Raw genomic sequence first — 18,908 nt, 5'->3', positions numbered from 1 at the left:
CCCATGGCCGGAGGCTCTGGGGTTTATTGTGGGGGTCGGGGGGGTCCCTTCCCGGGGCCGGGGGCCACCCTAGGGCCCGTAGGTGAAGTCCCGGTCCCCGCTCTCCCAGGCCACCAGCTCGTTCCTCTGGAACCAGAAGCCGATCTCCCTCCGAGCCGTCTCCACCGAGTCGCTGGCGTGGACCACGTTCCTGCACCAGGGGTTGGGGACGGTGACAAGCGGCCACGGGGTCCCACCGTGGGATTGGGGGGGGAGGGGAGGTCTCCCCACCCCTCCCCACGCCCCTACCTGCTGACGTGCATGCTGAAATCCCCCCGGATGGTTCCAGCCGCTGCCTTGGCTGAGTCTGTGTCCCCCACCATGGCCCGGGTGGACCTCACCACGTTGTAGCCCTCCCACACCTAGGGGACAAGGGCGGGGGGGACACAACTGAGCCCTGCCTTGGACCTCCTGGGGACCCCGAGACCCCCCCCCCATCCCATCCCATCCCATCCCAGCCCCTCACCATGGCCACCAGGGGCCCCGAGGTCATGTAGGCGAGGAGGGCAGGGTAGAAGGGCTTCTGCTTCAGCTGCTGGTAGTGCTTGTCCAGGAGCCCCTGGTCTGCCTGGTGGCAGCGCGGGGTGACAGGGGGGGGACACCTGGCTGGTGACCCCCCCCCCCCCCCCCCATGACCCGGCTTTCAGGGAGCAGGGTCCCCCCCCGGTTGGGTGGGGGGGGGACGGACAAGTGGCAGCTGGATGGGGAGGGGTACCTGGAGCAGCTTCAGGGCCACCAGCTTGAAGCCGCGCCGCTCGAAGCGCTGGATGACATTCCCCACCAAGCGCCGCTGAACCGCGTCCGGCTTCACCAGCACCAGCGTCTGCTCCTGCAGCTCCGGGGGGGCTGCGGGGGGCGGGGAGGGACGGAGGGGGTCACCGCCGGGTGGGGGGGACACGGGTCACCACCAGCCATGGGACACAGGCAGTGGTAGCAGGATCCTAAGCTGCTCCTGGGGCGCCACGAGTTGCTGCTGCGTCCCACTGGGGGCTCTGGGGTGACCCTGTCCCCCTTGGCTGGGTCTGTGTCCCCCGGGCTGAGCTGTGCTTTGCAGACTGGGAAAGTCCTAGGGGGGGGGGGGGACCCAAGGGACACACTGCAAAGCTCTGATGGGTGCTGGGGACGCGTCCACGACTGGGAAACCCCCCGTTAACCCATCACGGGACGGGCTGGGTCTGGTTTTTGCCGAGTGCACCGCGCGGGGGGCTGCGGGTGCCACCCCCTGTGCCACCACCCCCTGTGTCACCGCCCCCTGTGCCACCACCCCCTGTGTCACCGCCCCCTGTGCCACCACCACCCTGTGCCACCGCTCCTGCCCGGCCTCGGGGGGTTTCCCACCAGTCCTGGCACAAAGCGGGTCCCCGGTCACAACCCTCCACCGGTGGAGAGCGGAGCGGATCCCCACGGGGTGGCAGGGGCTGGCATCGCTGTCACCCGTGGAGCAGAGGGGCTGGCATCGCTGGCACCCGTGGAGCAGAGGGGCTGGCATCGCTGTCGCCCCCGGGCACAGCAGGGTCTGTCGTTACTGTCTCCCCCCCCCTCTCACCGCATCGCTGGCCCCGCCGGAGCCGCGCGGGCAGGAGGGGACACGCGTCCCCCGGGGGACAGAGCATCCCATCCGCCAGAGGGACAGGAAGGAGACGGAGAGAGGACATCAAACCGGGGCGTTTCGCTGCCTGCCCCAAGGTTTCGGGGTCCTGTCCTGGGCTGCCAGACCGGGCCAGCCCCGCTGCCAGAGCGCGACAAGTGACCCCACAACTTCACCCGCTCCTCTGGGCGTTGCTGGACGTGCCGGAGCTTGGCCAGGTTCCCACCCTGTGCCCCCCCAGGACAGCGCGGGGCTCCCCCCAACTGCAGCCCTGGGGACACCAGACCCTTTGGGACCTTCAGGGTGGTGCCAGAGGAGCCACCATCTCCGGTCCCTGCGCATCCTGGGCAGGAGAGCCTGGCACCCGCTCCTATGGAGCCCACGAGCCCGACCCCCTGCCCGGGGGCTGCCCCGGGGACAGGGACGGGGCACGGGGGGGACCGGGGACACCAGGAGGGCAGGGGGGCAGAGGGGAGCGGGGGAGCAGGATGGAGCCCCGAGGGGGCAGGACAGGCAGGGGACTCGGGACAGGACAGGGACTTGGTTCCCAGGGACAGGATGAAGATGGGGGACGGGGTCCCCCAGGGACAGGACAGGAATGGAGACAGGATTCCCAGGAGTGGAAGAGGGATGGGGCTGAGGGCAGCGTGGGGATGGGGACAGGGTCCTCCGGGGCAGGACAGGGTCCTCCGGGGCAGGACAGGGTCCTTTGGGGCAGGACAGGGTCCTCCGGGGCAGGAGAGGGTCCTTTGGGGCAGGACAGGGTCCTCCGGGGCAGGACAGGGTCCTTTGGGGCAGGACAGGGTCCTCCGGGGCAGGAGAGGGTCCTTTGGGGCAGGACAGGGTCCTTTGGGGCAGGACAGGGTCCTCCGGGGCAGGACAGGGTCCTCCGGGGCAGGACAGAGTTGAGGACTCAGTCCTCAGGGGCAGGATGAGGATGGGGACAGGGCGTCCAGGAGCAGGACAGGGTTTGGGAACGGGTGCCCAGGAGCAGGATGGAGAAGGGGCTGAAGGCAACACGGGGACAGGGACAAGGTTCTCTGGGGCGCGACAGGGATGGGGACCAAGTCCCCAGGGGCAGGATAGGAAAGAGGTCGAGGGCAGGACAGGGATGGGGACAGGGTCCCCAGGGGCCCCGTGTCTCACCGGAGCCGTAGCAGCGGGGCCCGGGGGGGAGGCTGAGGCCCGGCTGCCCCCGCAGCAGGCTCCGCGCCAGGCAGCGCCCCAGGGAGCCCATGGCGGGGCCGGCGGGTCCGACCTGGCCGCGGCGGGGCTCGGGGCCGCCCCGCCGAGGCTTTAAGGGCCCGGCCGAGCCCGGGGACGGGTCAGGTTTCCGTCCCTCCCCTTAAAGCAGCCGCCGAGACCGGGCGGTCATCACCGCGCCTGCAGGGAGCATCCCGGTACAGGGCAGAGCGGGTGGGAGCATCCGCAGGGCACGAGGAGCCTGGTACCGGGACAGGCGGAGCGGGAGCATCCTCCCGGTGTGGAGCATCCCGGGTACTGGGCATCCCCCCGGTACGGGGCATCCCGGGTACTGGGCATCCTCCCGGTATGGAGCATGCTGGGTACTGGGCATCTTCCCAGTATGGAGTATCCTGGATACTGGGCATCCTCCCGGTATGGAACATCCCGGGTACTGGGCATCCTCCCAGTACGGGGCATCCCGGGTACTGGACATCCTCCCGGACATGGAGCATGCTGGGTACTGGGCATCCTCCCCCTATGGAACACCCTGGTACTGGGCATCCTCCCAGTATGGAGTATCCCAGCTACTGGGCATCCTCCCAGTACGGAGCATCCCGGGTACTGGGCATCCTCCTGGTATGAAACACCCTAGTACTGGGCATCCTCCCAGTATGGAACATCCCAGGTACTGGGCATCCTCCCAGTATGAAACACCCTAGTACTGGGCATCCTCCCAGTATGGAGCATCCCGGCTACTGGGCATCCCCCCGGTATGGAACATCCCGGGTACTGGGCATCTTCCCAGTATGGAGTATCCTGGATACTGGGCATCCTCCCGGTATGGAACATCCCGGGTACTGGGCATCCTCCCAGTACGGGGCATCCCGGGTACTGGACATCCTCCCGGACATGGAGCATGCTGGGTACTGGGCATCCTCCCCCTATGGAACACCCTGGTACTGGGCATCCTCCCAGTATGGAGTATCCCAGCTACTGGGCATCCTCCCAGTACGGAGCATCCCGGGTACTGGGCATCCTCCTGGTATGAAACACCCTAGTACTGGGCATCCTCCCAGTATGGAACATCCCAGGTACTGGGCATCCTCCCAGTATGAAACACCCTAGTACTGGGCATCCTCCCAGTATGGAGCATCCCGGCTACTGGGCATCCCCCCGGTATGGAACATCCCGGGTACTGGGCATCTTCCCAGTATGGAGTATCCTGGATACTGGGCATCCTCCCGGTATGGAACATCCCGGGTACTGGGCATCCTCCCAGTACGGGGCATCCCGGGTACTGGACATCCTCCCGGACATGGAGCATGCTGGGTACTGGGCATCCTCCCAGTATGGAACACCCTGGTACTGGGCATCCTCCCAGTATGGAGTATCCCAGCTACTGGGCATCCTCCCAGTACGGAGCATCCCGGGTACTGGGCATCCTCCTGGTATGAAACACCCTAGTACTGGGCATCCTCCCAGTATGGAACATCCCAGGTACTGGGCATCCTCCCAGTATGAAACACCCTAGTACTGGGCATCCTCCCAGTATGGAGCATCCCGGCTACTGGGCATCCCCCCGGTATGGAACATCCCGGGTACTGGGCATCTTCCCAGTATGGAGTATCCCAGGTACTGGGCATCTTCCCAGTATGGAACATCCCGGGTACTGGGCATCCTCCCCCTATGGAACACCCTGGTACTGGGCATCCTCCCAGTATGAAACACCCTGGTACTGGGCATCCTCCCCAACATGGAGGATCCTGGTCCCAAGGCAGCTTGGGCAGGAGCATCAGGTTCTGATTTCTGGGGCCCAGGTTCCTACCAGCCTGGATCATCTCACGTCTTCACAAACCACCCAGGTGAGCATATTTTACTTAACTAAGAACATAATGACTGGTCAGCACCAGCCCTGGGACACAGGCAGGGATAACAGGACCCCATAAAAATAACTCCCTTTTTATCCAGTTTTAAAAAAGGGTCATTCTAGGGTCATTCTCTTGAACTTTGGGCAACTTGGCCCTAAATTTCAGAAGGAAATGACAACATAATTTGATAAATGTAGGGAAATAAAGGCAATACAGCTCATTTTAGTTGCTCACTTGTTCCAGTGCTTCTCCCAAGAAGATGGAGACTCCCTGGTTAGAGGGAGGCAGATGGAAAAGGAGTAATGGGGGCAAGTTTCTCCTGGGGAGATCCTGACTGGACATCAGAAGAACTTTTCCCCATGAGAACAGTCAGCCTTTGGAACAATCTCCTCAGGAAAGTGGTGAATTCCCAACCCTGGACAGACTCAGCCTGACCAGGTGCTGGGTCACCTCATCTAAACTGTGCTCCTACCTAGAAAGGCTGGACCAGATGATCCTTGAGGTCCCTCCAACCTGAGATTCTGTGATCCCAGCACGGAGCATCCTCCTGACGTGGAGCATCGTGGCATGGAGCAGCCCTAGAATGGAGCATCTCCCAGTAGGGATCATCCTCCCAGCATGGAGATTCCCAGCATGGGACCCACTGATTCAGATCACCCCCTGGCACGGGGTGAGCTCTTCCTTTCTGGAGCTGAGCCCCAAGCCTTGCCCCGGTGGGGGCAGAGCCTGTGCCCATCCTGTGGGTGACCCAGGGACATGACCTACCAAAAACTTGGGCCTGATGGTCCAGGAGAGACCCCAGGTTAGGTCCTGCCAGCCCGAGCTGGGCTGCAAGGGAGCAGAGCCCCGAGGAGACCATCACTCCAGTTCTTATGGCTGAATTCAAGGGATGTGGGAGCTCTGCCTGCTCCTCCAGGTGTGTGGGGGCTCAGTCCTCCCCCTCTCAGCCCCCAGGCTAAGAAATCCCTCCTCATGGAGCTTCCCAAACTCCTGAGACACCTCTTGGGACCAGCAGCTTGATGCAAACTTTGCTGTTAAAACATTCCCCAAGTTCTGGAAAGTCTTGGTCACCTCCAGATTTCTTAACCTAGAAGAAGTTGAAGGGGTCAAGGACCATCCCTGATGTGCACACAGCAATGGGGGGGCTGGAAGGGACCTGGGGGTCCTGCATGTCAGGCTGTCTCCAAGGTGCATTTGGCTCCTTGATCCCTGACTCCTTGTTTCCTTCCTGCCTCCCCAAGGAGCAAGAAGTGAGGGGACAGAGCCTGGGGGGGGACATGGGGGTTTCCCAGACCTGCTGTGCTCAGCACAGCTGCAGAAACACCCCAGGTGGCTTCCCTGGTGGCAAACAGATTGATCACCAGCTCTTGCCCAACAGACACGTTGGTGGTGACACCCAAGAGAGGGCTTGGGAGGTAGAGGTTTCTCTCCAGCATCTGCTGCAGCAAGGAAGGATGATGGTTCAGGGGAAGAGGTTTCTTTGGGGAAGATCCACAGAGTCAGACACACAAACCAGGTCCCTTTTGGTATTTACCTGCTCAGCCAGCCAGCCCTGAGCTTCAGGTGACATTTGGTAAAGGAGAAATGGCTTCTAGCAGAAGGGCTGGCAGGTCCCAGCCTGGGCTTTGGCCACCTTCCAGCTGCTGCCCTTGATCAAGGGAAAAAAAACATGCCCTTTCCCCCTCTGTCAACCCAAGGTTTTGCAAGAACCAGAAGCAGCCCCACGGTGGGAGGGCAGCTGGGCCAGCAGATGAAGTCTCCTCAACCCATCGCTGAACCCACCACACCAGGGTGCCTGGGGAGCACCCCAAGCCCCTCACTGCAGCCTGGAGCAGGGCAGAGCTGCTGTGGGAGACCAGGGTGGCAGCTCAGGAGGAGGGATGGGCTCTGTGGACAGGTTTGGAGCCTGTACCAGCCAATTACCAGCAGGAAAAACAAGGACTTGAAGCTTGAAGTGCCACCAAGAGCTGACTGCAGTGAACCCCCAGGCCCTGGTGGAGGTTCTGGCTGGCAGGGAGGTCTCTAGGGAGGTGGGAGCTCTGCAGACTGGTGGCAGATCATCACCCAGCTTCACACTGGTCTTGACACACCCGTGGCTTCACCATCCTTGGTGGCAAGGACTGGACCTGGTGAGGTATTTCCTTGGCAGGCTGGACTCTGCTCCACCTGCAACGTTCAACTCAAGCAGCTCTTGCAGGGTATGAAGCCCAAACTGGTCCCAGTTCAGCCTGGATGCAAGGCCCTGCCAGCACACAGGTTATCCAAACAGCAGATGTTATCTCCAAACAGCAAACACTTGCACCACAGGGTGTTTTTCACCAAACTGGAACTAAAGGAACCATGGAGCAAGTGCTCCTGCCCTCCAGCTCACCCTTGATACCTCCCCCAACCATCTCCCTCAAGTCCATGTCTACAAACACTGATGGGACAACATCTCCTCCAGGCTGTGCAATGGCCAGTTCTGTTCTCACCACACAGGCCTGGTGACCACGGGGAATTAAAAGTGACTTAATGCTCTACACTAGTTACCTGATTGGAGACTTTGGGGGGTGGAATCTGTGATCAGAGACTCACAAGCCCCACAAAACCTGGTCCTGCCTGACCAGGGATTTTAACCTCATGCCCAGATGTCACCATCAGGTTATTCTGGCCCTCAGCTCAGGTCTCCTATGAAGCAACACCATGAATGCCAGGAGCTTTTCTTCCTGCAGGAAGCTCTTGATCAACGTGGACAACACTCTGCTGGAGGGAAGAGAGAGACGACAGAAAAACCAGGGAGCACAGGTGGTAAAATACACTGATGGGGAGAAAGAAGCCAACCCTGATCTGCAGCAGGTCAGGAGAACACCTTGTGGGAGCTGCTGGCTTTGGTGGGAGCCAAGAAAGGACATTTCTGCACCCAGAGCAGGAAGGTTGGAGATCTCTGCCTGCATCAAGGGAACCCATCTTCATCGAGAGCCTTGGTGGCAGCCAGGCCTGCAAGGAAGCTGAAACGAGTTACAAGTTCTTTAAAACAACAAAGTAAGCACTTTATTTCCATGAAGCATCTTGTTTTAGTATCACAATGGAATGATGAGAAAACGTTTTAAAAAAACAAACAAAACATAAACAAAAACAACCCCCCCCCCAAAAAAAAGTCTCTTAATCCCCACCCGCACCGGGGAGGTTTTCAAGGCAATTTAAAAACAAAAAGGGAGTGACAGAAGTGCCAAAACAGTCCCAACATCACGAGACTCCTCCTCTGAGAGCTGGGCAGGGGCAGGAAGGTGGAATGACACGAAGGTATGAATGTCTGAAGTGGTCTTTGGCTCTTCTGCCTGACGTTGGACACGTGCATGTTCTCTCCAGACAACATGTTCTCTCTCAAGACGACTCCACTGAGATCTCTGGACACAACAAAGGGCTCCATTAGCAGAACCAAACCCCAGTGAGAGGACTTTCCATCCAGCTGAGATGGCCCTGGGCATTAAGACACATCCTGCAGACAGTGCTGACTCCAGCTGGGGGCCTTTTGGGTTGGGAGAGGGGGGCAAGGAGAGAAGGAAGCGTGGCGTGTGAATCCAAGACGTGCCCACGTGCAAGACATGGTGTGTCCTGCAGGACTGACAAAACCAGGGAGGAGAAGAAGGTGGTGGCAAAAGGAGACATGGATCCGTTCCCTACAGTGATCAAACCAGGAGTCCAGTGCAGTAACTATAGTTTCACAGTTCCAGGGGGCAAACTGTCATTGCAGAGTCTGTAGTAACGCAGGTCGTTCACCAGTCTGTGCACGTTCTGGGTAAACGAGGGCAGGTCCTGGAAAAGATCAAACAGCAGGTTGGACTGCAAACAGAGGGACACCTGGAGAGCTGGGCCCAGTTCTGGGGTCCCCGGGTCATAAAGGAAAAGGAAATGCTGGAGAGAATCCAGCCCAGGGCCACTGAGATGCTGAGGGGCTGGAGCATCTGCCTGGGAGGAAAGGCTGGGAGAGCTGGGGCTGCTCAGCTGGAGAGGAGGAGGCTGAGGGGGGATCTCCTCAGTGCTGGGCAGTATCTACAGGGGGTGGCAGGAGGGGGGACCAGACTCTTCCCAGGGGTGCCCAGTGACAGGACAAGGGGCAATGGGCACAAGCTGGAGCCCAGGAGGGAGCTGCCACCTCCCCACAACAGTCCAGTGATCCCCCCAAGGCTCCTTTCCCACCCTTGGTTTCAAATCCCTTCCATCTCCCACAGGAAAGGAAGCACTCAGCAGACATGGAAGCTTCAGCAGATGGAATCCAAGCCCTGCTGCATTGCCATGATGTGGCACAGGGAGGTCACAGACCCCCCCATTTGCTCCACACTCATATGAGGAGTTTGGAAGCACCGTGGAGCCATTCCAGCTGCTCTGGCCTCCAGCTTCTGGCCAGCAGCTGGAGTGAGATTTTGGCAAGGACCTGAGTGTCCCACTTTACAAAATGTCAGTTTAATCCTATGAAAACTTCCTCCAGGAAACAAGAATCCCCAATTCCCACAGCCTGCAACAGGCTGAGAGATGAGATGGCAGCAGGAATTCCTTGGACAGGCATGGCTGAGCAGGGAGATATTGAAAAAATCCACAAGTATTTGCCTCAAGACACAGCCCTGAGCAGCTCAGGAGAAAAGCCCTGAGCACCCCTGGCAGGACTGGCCCCTCTGCTGCAGCATTTCCCCTCCTTACCCTGTCCATTTTGAAATTCCTTCCCAGCACGTTTTTCTGGTTGGAGTCCACACCATCACAGCTGGCCAGGAACTCGGGGAGAAAGGCTGAGTAGAAGCCATCAAAGTCCACTGAGGCCATATTGTAGGTGGCAATGCCAATCTCCTCCTGCAACAGGTCGTGTGACTTGTGGACAAGCACCTGGAGCAGCACGTTCACAAACTGGAACAGCATGGTTGTCCTGAAGATCTTCTGCAGTGGGAGAAGGACACAGTTAGGCTTCCCACCAGAGATGACAAGAAGGACCAGAGCAGCCAGCAGAGCTCCAGAAGGACCAACTCATCCAGGCTGCACAGGGCCACTTCAACACAGAATCACCTTGGTTGGAGAAGACCTTCAAGATCACTGAGTCCAACCATCAACCAACACTGACAAGTCCTTAACTAAACCATATCCCTCATGTCTGTGTGACTCTTAAATCCCTCCAGGGATGGTGACTCCACCACTGCCCTGGGCAGCCTGACAACCCTTTCAGTGAAGAAACTCTTGCCAACATCCAATCTAAACCTCCCCTGGTGCCACTTGAGGCCATTCCCTCTTGTGGACCTTGTTGATAGCTCAGGAGCTGCTGGTGGACAAGCTCAGAGATGATCTTCTGATGTACAAATGGCCACAACAAACTGCATTAACAGCAGCTTTCAAGTGAAGGATGAATTTGGCCACACTTACTCATGCAGCTGGACCCAAGTTTGAATCAAACAGCATCAAGTCCCATTCCAACTGCAGCCAGTTTTAGCCCTGCAAAGTGCTCCTGAAAGCCAGGGGACCTGGTTGGCTGCCTGGAGGTCTGCAACAGGCAGCTGTCAACATGCTGGGCTGTCCTTCAGTTGTGAGCACAGATGGGAACCTGAAAGCTCTGCTTTTTACAGGGCAAGACCCCCAGGTTCCAGCTCTAATCCTTCATGGCAGCAGCCAACAGATCCAAATGAGAGGGTCTGGAGGATGGGTCCTACAGGACAGGGATGGGCAACCACCTGGCAGTGACCAGCTGTGAATGAGATACCCTGTGGCTGAGTAGATGAGAATGAGGGAGGGACCTGACCAACTGATGGTCCCAATTTCTACTTCCTCAGACAAATTACACTGTCACTGTGCATGTCCTTCACTTTCCCACCTCCAGGCTGTGCTCTGACTGCCCAGAGCTTGGGCTCTCACTGCAGCAGTGCCAGGGAGGTGGCAACACCACTCTGACCAGTGATCCCTCCCCCAGGACCACAGCAACCAAAAGCTGTGGCATAAAAGCCCCCAAATCCTGACCTTCAGCCTCTGAGGAGTTTCAAACAAGCCTCAGAAGTGCAACCACCTACTACCAGGCCCAGAGTGTGCACTGGTCAAGCAGGACCCACCTTGTGGTACAGCTTCTGCTTGGTGTTCAGGGTCTCCAAGTAGAAGAGATTCTGCTTGAACAGGTGGATGTCAGGTTGCAGGAAGGACTGGCCAAATGCCTACAAAGAAAGCAGAATGGAAGGAAGGGGATGGACATCCCAGGGAATATCAGACCTGCCAGGCACAACATTTTCACCCCAACACAGAAGAAACCTCTGGGAGCCTCTGCTGCTCCTCAGAGAGGCAGGGAAGTCAACTCTGCTGCTGGCAGACCAAGGGGAATGAAGACATTTTAGGGGAAACATGCTCATAGCCTTGCAGGACAGTTGCTGAGCTGGGTCTGCTGGGAACAGGGGGACCAAGTTGGAAGCCAAAAAGGGCAGCAGATGCTGAGCACTGCTCCCTTGGCAGGCACTTTGCCCAGGAAGGATTTGGCCCTTTCTCAGGGATGCTGCCTAAGGTAGCACAGTGAGCATGGACCAAACCAGAACACACACACGTGGGTTTTGGTCCTGATCTAAGTTCCAGCCCCAGGTGACTGGCAGGTGTGTCTGACCCATTTCTGCAATAAATGAGGGAGCAGAGGTGGGAGCTGGGAGGCTGATCTGGGGGTTACAGCAGCAGGAAAGAGCCTGGGAACAAAATCTGCTGGACTGTCTCATAGGTCTGGACAATCTTCATTACAAAACACTTTTTACTGCCTGAGCTCCTCTGAAACACTACCCAGGTGAGGCAGGCAGGTGAGGCAAGCTCTGCAAAACAGGGGCAGGCAGCAGGATTTTACCAGTTGCTGCCCCAAGGCATGAGAAACAGAGGAGTTTGTGTTCATTCAGATGGACAAAAAAGGCCCAAGTCCCTCCAAGACTGAGGCAGTTCTGGACCCAGATCTCCTCTGGAAGCCAGCACACAGACTAGTAACATCTTCAGGACAAACACGGGCTGGTCTCACAAGGGAGAACAGGGGGGAAAAAAAGACAGAGACACCTGGAGAGCCCTGCATGGGGACCAGCTTGGGCCTCCCTCACATCTGAAGTTGTTCAGATGAGGAAAGGCCAGAGAGAAACACCCCGACAGCTCATGGCAACACAGGAGCTGCCTCTTCAGAAGGGACCCAGCCCCCACAGGCACTCCAGGCACTCAGGGATGGGGCAGCTCTGCTAGAAGTTCAACCACCTGAAGCTGAAGCACATGGCTCTTCACTGCCCTGGGAGGAGCAAGCCATGCTCTGAGGGCACTGAGATGGTGCAAGAGAGCTTCTGTTGACACTGACGTGGGCTGGAGGTGAAGGGCCCCACACCAGGGACTCTGGTCACAGACTGGGAGGCTGAATTTTTCTGATTTGGAGTTGCACTCCTTGTTCCAGGGAGAATTCTAGCATCTAGGAACTGCACAGGAGCTCCTCTGGCCAGCCCTGACCCAACCAACACATGGAATCCAGTCTTTCATTCTTAAAAATGTGCTGGCACCCCTGTCTCTGCCCCCCCTGCCCCCAGGCCAGAGCCCAGAGGGTATTACAGAGTCAGAGAGAGCTGGGGTTGGAAGGGACCTCTGAAGATAAACCAGTCCAGCCCCCTGCCAGAGCAGGGTCACCTACAGCAGATCCCACAGGAACATGTCCAGCTGGGTTTGGAATGTCTCCAGAGAAGGAGCCTCCACAGCCTCTCTGGGCAGCCTGTCCCAGGGCTCTGCCAACCTCACAGGAAAGAAGTTGTTCCTCATGTTCAGCTTGACCCTCCTGGGCTCCAGCTTGTGCCCATTGCCCCTTGTCCTGTCCCTGGACACCCCTGGGAAGAGTCTGGTCCCCCCTCCTGCCACCCCCTGTAGATACTGCCCAGCACTGAGGAGATCCCCCCTCAGCCTCCTCCTCTCCAGCTGAGCAGCCCCAGCTCTCCCAGCCTTTCCTCCCAGGCAGATGCTCCAGCCCCTCAGCATCTCTGTGGCCCTGGGCTGGACTCTCTCCAGTAGCTCCTTGTCCTTCCTCAACTGGGGAGCCCAGAATCACACACAGTTCTCCAGATGTGGCCTCACCAGTGCAGAGGGGCAGGAGAACCTCCCTTGACCTTCTGGCTGCCCCACTGCCCCTTCTCTACCAGATCCAGTGGTACAGAACAAACCCATCTAAACCAGAAGAGATCTTGATCTCAGGACAACTTGTCCTTGAGCTCACCACAACACTTGTAACAGAAGTAACTGGGTCAGAGTCAGAAGTATATTTTTAGGTCCAGATGCAGGATGAGGCATGGAGGGGATTAACATTCCTTCCTCCCTGCTTGCTTCCCCAAGAAGGGAGACACTTGTGAGCACACCAGCAAGCCCATTCCACAAACACTCTGATCTTCAGCAGTTCCTGAGGGCCACACCTCACTCCAGACATGGTCTAACCCCTCCTAGCCACACGTTTGTGGAACTGCCAGAAGTAGGGAATGCTCCACGGCAGGAAGTTCTGACCAGCCACGGGTGCAGCTGAGTTACCTGCATGATGGCACTGAACTGTGCTTCATTCTCCACCTGCTCCTCTGCTGCTCCTCGTTGGACACTGGCCAGCACACTGGACTTGAAGAAGTACCTCCAGTTGTGGTGGAGGACCCGGAAAAGCAGCTCAAACAACTCTGCCTTCACATCAGGAGATGAGCGCTGGGAGGAGAGAACACAACTCACTGCAGGTTCCTCTGCTGGAATCCCACCCATCCCCTGCATCCCACTCCAACAGCACCCAACTGTTATCTCCTCAGGACGTCACCAACCTCAGCCACTGCAGGACCATGCTAAGAACACCCCAGGGAGTTTTACCTCCTGCTTTGAGCACGTCTGGGATTTCACCTTCTGACAATTCCCAACAAAATCCTGCTGCTTCCAATTCTTACTGCTAAGTCACCCAGTCCTGCCTGCACAGGGACTGACATCTACAGCTCTTAGGAGGCTAAAAGCTTCATTTCTCCCACACCCCCAGCAATGCCTTCCATCCCCACCTCTGCTTTCCTTCCCTGGCAGTGTTGAAGGGCAGGTTGGATGGGGCTTGGAGCAACCTGGGCTGGTGGGAGGTGTCCCTGCCCATGCAGGGGGTTGGATCTAAATGATAGTTAAGGTCCCTCCCAACCCAACCATTCCATGATTCTACAACCAGCCCTACCTCAGCAATGATGGGGTAGACCTGCTCCATGCACAGGGAGATGACACTGGGGAGAAAAGGCTTGAACACTTGGCCTGGCTCTTGTACCACCACTTGCAGTATCTTCAGAAACTTCTCCACCACCCGACAGCCAGTGCTGCCCTCATGGAGGATGCTCTCTGCCAACTGCTCCCTAGGACAAAACCAAAGTCAGTGCACAGGGAACTTCCTAGACATCTTCATGCTTCCCTAATTTAATCAAAAGCAGGTGGCACCTCTGAACTTGCTCAACTGATGGAGACCAAGAACACTAAAGCAAGGAGGGAGTGAAGGTTTCGATAGAACTCTGCCCTGAAACAAGCCTGAAAGATTGTTGGGGTACCCTCAGGTCTTGGGGAGGAGCTAACAGGCAATGCCAGACCCCAATTCAGTATTTGCACACTCCCAAAAACCCTGTGGAAGAGCTGGAACTGCATGATGTATGACTGATGTGCATGGACAGTAGCTCCTCCAAACCTGGAAGCATTTCCCTTAGATTTAGCCCTGGGACATGACAGAAGTTTGGACAGGAAGGGGTTGGAAACACTACACTCCTTAGGGTCAAGGACCTGTTGTGGGAGCAAATTCCAGGGAGAAATTATCCTGAAGGGTAAGAAAGAAGTGACCAACATGGGACAATACCTGGTGAACATGTTTAGGAAGGTCTGTATGATCTGCTCAGTGAAAGGCACTCCCATCTGCACCCTCAGGCCTTGAAACAGAGTGAGGAAGAAGCTCAGCATCTCATCTGTCACATCTAAGATAAGAACAGGAAAGCCAGAAGAATGTGTTAAGGTAAGACTCAAACCCATCAGGAAGTCTTTTCTGTGATGATTTGCTCCTCCTGTACAGGGGATCCCATTTCCTCTTGGAAATGTAGCAGTTTAGAAACTGAATCCAACAGCCTCCAGGGCTCCAAGATTGTTCATCCAGTTCTGGAAGCAGCCAGGGATGAGGAGGACAACCTGCACCAAACACCTTGGGACAAAGATGACACCATCAAGCAAAGCCCTTAGCCTGGCCTGCCCACCCAGAGGGCTTGGAGAAAGCTTTGGCCAAGGTCTGGGATGACCTCCAGTTCCTCACTGCTTGGACAGGGTTAACAGGAAACAAGGAAACCCAAAACACAGCTTGGGATGGGTCAGGAGCCAGAACTCAGCTTTTTGGCAGGAACTGAAAGGACACTTCTGACTTCAGAAGTCACCTTCAGCATGTGGGTAGCTGCTCAGCACCACGGGGGAGTCCTGGGCAGTCCCAACAGCCAGGCTTTGCTGGAGCCACCCAGCTCCTGCAGACAGGCCAAAAAATAGCAACTGCAGGAGGCTGCCAGCCTGTGCTGAAGCCAACAGTGCCCTGGAGCCACATCAGCTTGCTGTCCTGGATCCTCTCTGCATTTCAGCTTGGTTTCACCTCCCCCCAAACCTGCTTCCCTGAGAAAATCCCACCTAGCTCCCAACAGCTTCCTGGGATGCTTTGCTCTTCATGAGAGAGGCTCCTGGGCATTTTGAGCTGCCTGACTGTGATGCAAAAACAAGTCACTGGCCACAAGATGGCCAAGGAACAGGCCTGGTTACATCTCAGGAGCTTTTCCTTTACAGGGGGGGGAAAAAACCCCACACCTGAGGTCAACTCCTCTTTCTCCTCAAGGTTCTGCAGAGGACGTAAATGCAAACGTAGCCAGGCAGGGTATTTTAAAGCTTTTTTTGTGTGTGCTCAGGATCAGCTCCATCCTCCCTTCACTGCTGAACACCACACAAGGCACCTCCACCTCCTGGAAGTGTGAGAAACCTTCCTGCCTGGATCCTGGAGATGATCTCCACGTCCTGTTGTGATTCAGCCCACCAGGATGCACAGACTCACGGCCCAGCAAACCCACACAACTCCAGGTGAACACCACCACCATTCTAAGCTGGGGGACACACTGGATGTTCTCAGTAGGTGACAGAGCTACTCACAGCATTAAAGCCCATCCTATGGCTGTACCTGACTGGTGAATGAAAGCTGGGAAGAGGGCTAGTGAGACCTGCACAGATTCTTGCAGCGACTGGTAACAGATCTGCCGAGACTTGGTGGATTCTCCAGAGATACTTTCTACAATGTCTTCTAAAACGCTGAGGGTCTGATGGATGATCACTTTGGCTGCAAAATAAGAGAGGTGATACCTCCTGCATCTGTCGAAACTAGGAGTGAGAGGCAAGAATTAAAACTGGCAGAGGGGAGATGGAGGTTGGACACGAGGAGGAAAGTCTTTGGTGTGAGGGTGGTGAGAGCCTGGCCCAGGTTGCCCAGGGAAGCTGTGGCTGCCCCATCCCTGGCAGTGTTGAAGGGCAGGTTGGATGGGGCTTGGAGCAACCTGGGCTGGTGGGAGGTGTCCCTGCCCATGCAGGGGGTTGGAGCTGGATGATCTTGAAGGTCCCCTTCCAACCCAAACCATTCCAAGACTCTATCAAGAAATGAAGGAGTCAAGCTCACACACACAGTAACTACAACATCCCACAGACCCAGCAAGCCCAGGTTGGAGTAAAAAACACTCCCGAGTGCATGTTCACATTTTAAACATTTAAACAGGTTTAAATTAGGTCATTTTGGTTACTCAACTTCCTGAAACGATCCAGTTTTACTGCCCTAGAGATGCTCCCACTGCTCAACCACTTGGGTGCAGAGGCTGAGGGGGGAGCTCTCAACAGTTTAATTCACAATTTGCTAAAGAAACAGCAGCCAAGGAAAGAGAAGCACATGATGACAGGAGAACACACTCCAGGTTTCTTGACTGGAGTGATACACAAACGCTGCAGAATCTAACCCAAACATGGGGAGAACCTGACTAGCTCACTTCCAGCCACCTGAGCAGCCTGCTGACATTCCTCTAATATCTGAAAAGTGCTTCTCAAGAAATGACAATGAATCAAAAAGACAGACCCCAGAACATCCACAGAAACTTGAAAAGGTCCCTGGACCACAGCAGTTGAGGCCTCCCCTCCTAGATATACACACCCTTGGCAGTACCTCCCAATTCCAGAAGGAATTCTTGTTACCCCCTGAAGTTTTGCCAAGCAGAATTTTCAGGAATGCTGCCTCCAGTTCCTGGTGCCAACACCACAGCTCAGCAGTCCCAGCACGAGGCTGTTACAACTCCTAATGCAAGCTGTGCTACTCAAAATTTTATCCCAAACTTGTTCCCACCTTCCCTGCATGACTGGGGAAGGCAGCACCTTGATGGAAGAACTCAGAGACAGCCTGGGGTGAGGCTGCCCTGCACACACCCACAGGAGGTGGGTCTCTACAAAGGGAAAGAAAACACAAATGGCTCCTTTCCTGGCCTCCCTGTTTGCTAAAGCCAGTTTCTCAGATCAAGTGTTAGAAAACCAGCAGAAGGTTTGCACTGAGGTGTCAGAAGACAGAACCCACTGAGCAACCTGGTACAGGGTCACAGAGTCATTCTGGTTGGAAAAGACCTTGAAGAACATCAAGTCCAACCATCAACCCAACTCTACCAACCATGAACCCAACTTCACCCAGTCCAGTGCTGACCCATGTCCCTCAGCACCACATCTGTGCATCCCAAACATCTCCAGGGATGGGGATTGAACCCCCTCCCTGGGCAGCCTGGGCCAGGGGTTCATGACCCTTCAGGGAAGAAGTTTCTCCCAAGATCCAACCTCAACCTCCCCTGGTGCAACTTGAGGCCGGTTCCTCTGGTCCCGTCACTTGTTCCTGGGGAGCAGAGCCCAACCCCCCTGGCTCCAACCTCCTCTCAGGCAGCTGCAGAGCCAGCAGGTCTCCCCTCACCTCCTTGTCTCCAGGCTGGACACCCCCAGCTCCCTCAGCTGCTCCTGCTCAGGCTTGTGCTCCAGCCCCTTCCCCAGCTCCCTTGCCCTTCTCTGGACACGCTCCAGCCCCTCCATGTTCTTCTTGTCCTGAGGGGCCCAGAACTGACCCCAGGACTTGAGGTCTGGAGGTACTTACTATCCTCCAGCTGCACTTTCCTCTGTGGCAAGATGGTGTTGGACTTTAATTGGTGATATTCTCTGGTGAGGGCAGAGATGAGGCTGGCGTGGTTGGTGGAGCGGACGGCCCATTGCTGCTCCCCCTCTGGAAGATTTGGCCAGGGCAGCAACAAGATGTTTGACAATGCTCTGCACACCAGCACCTGGGCCTGGAAGCAACAAGATATTCAAAGAGACAAAGTTTGAGCATGTTTGTGGTTCAGTTTTTGCCAAAGCACAGCTCCAGAGTGAAGGGAAAACTTCAGGCTGCCCAAGACATCACACCAGTGCTGGCTGCTTGAGGAGTGGGCTCAGGAGCAAAGGTGAGCCCAGGTGAAAACCAGCAGCTCTGCAAGGGAAGCAAGAAGCAAAGCTCTACCACTTCAGGAGTGGGAAGAGCTCCCAGCTCCAACAGCTCTTCCCTGCAACAGGCAAGTCTCTGTTCTTCATATTCATCATCATAGAAGGGTTTGGGAGGGACCTTAGAGATCATCTAGTTCCAACCCCCTGCATGGGCAGGGACACCTCCCACCAGCCCAGGCTGCTCCAAGCCCCATCCAACCTGCCCTTCAACACTGCCAGGGATGGGGCAGCCACAGCTTCCCTGGGCAACCTGGGCCAGGCTCTCACCACCCTCACAGCCAAGAATTTCCTCCTCATGTCCAACCTCAATCTCCCCTCTGCCAGTTTTCTTCCCTTCCCCCTTGTCCTCTCCCTCCCTGCCCTTGTCCCAAGCCCCTCCCCAGCTTTCCTGGAGCCCCTTCAGGCCCTGGAAGGTGCTCTAAGGTCTCCCTGGAGCCTTCTCTTCTCCAGGCTGAACACCCCAACTCTCCCAGCCTGGCTCCAGAGCAGAGCTGCTCCAGCCCTTGGATCATCTTTGTGGCTTCCTCTGAACTCACTCTAGGAGCTCCATGTCCTTCTTGTTTTGGAGACCCCAGAACTGGGCTCTGGATACTCATAAAAGAAAGATGCTGCCAGTTCCATGGCTCCTTGCCTGGTTTACACACCCAGCTTCCATGCTTGTACAGCACTTCATGCCTGCACACCAGCAC

The 18,908-nt window shown here is 56.6% G+C and overlaps 2 protein-coding genes across 6 annotated transcripts in view; both read right to left on the bottom strand.

Annotated features, from left to right (window-relative positions):
- Positions 1 to 6: 6 nt before the first annotated feature.
- LOC127390404 (nucleoside diphosphate kinase, mitochondrial) lies at positions 7 to 2,914 on the bottom strand. The gene is made up of 5 exons (XM_051631998.1): positions 2,774 to 2,914; positions 755 to 885; positions 506 to 607; positions 289 to 401; positions 7 to 190 (listed from the first exon to the last, which is right to left on the bottom strand). The coding sequence occupies exons 1-5, from the start codon at positions 2,862 to 2,864 to the stop codon at positions 70 to 72; spliced, it is 558 nt and encodes a 185-aa protein (XP_051487958.1). The 5' UTR covers positions 2,865 to 2,914; the 3' UTR covers positions 7 to 69.
- Positions 2,915 to 7,684: 4,770 nt separating this feature from the next.
- XPO6 (exportin 6) overlaps positions 7,685 to 18,908 on the bottom strand; it is a 60,867-nt gene continuing 49,643 nt past the window's right edge. For 4 of the 5 annotated variants that reach the window (XM_051631894.1, XM_051631893.1, XM_051631895.1 and 1 more), the window contains 8 exons: positions 17,837 to 18,026; positions 15,854 to 16,009; positions 14,513 to 14,627; positions 13,853 to 14,024; positions 13,195 to 13,356; positions 10,743 to 10,841; positions 9,358 to 9,588; positions 7,685 to 8,475 (listed from right to left, as the gene is read on the bottom strand). In XM_051631894.1, coding sequence (XP_051487854.1) covers positions 8,374 to 8,475; positions 9,358 to 9,588; positions 10,743 to 10,841; positions 13,195 to 13,356; positions 13,853 to 14,024; positions 14,513 to 14,627; positions 15,854 to 16,009; positions 17,837 to 18,026 — 1,227 coding nt within the window. In that variant the 3' untranslated portion in view covers positions 7,685 to 8,373. The remainder of the gene's footprint in view (positions 8,476 to 9,357; positions 9,589 to 10,742; positions 10,842 to 13,194; positions 13,357 to 13,852; positions 14,025 to 14,512; positions 14,628 to 15,853; positions 16,010 to 17,836; positions 18,027 to 18,908) is intronic. The other variant, XM_051631897.1, reaches the window with a different exon arrangement.

The sequence above is a fragment of the Apus apus genome, chromosome 14, assembly GCF_020740795.1.
Source record: "Apus apus isolate bApuApu2 chromosome 14, bApuApu2.pri.cur, whole genome shotgun sequence".
Lineage (NCBI taxonomy): Eukaryota > Metazoa > Chordata > Aves > Apodiformes > Apodidae > Apus > Apus apus.
The sequence above is the reverse complement of the archived record's forward strand: the minus strand, read 5'-3'. Positions and strand labels throughout refer to the sequence as shown.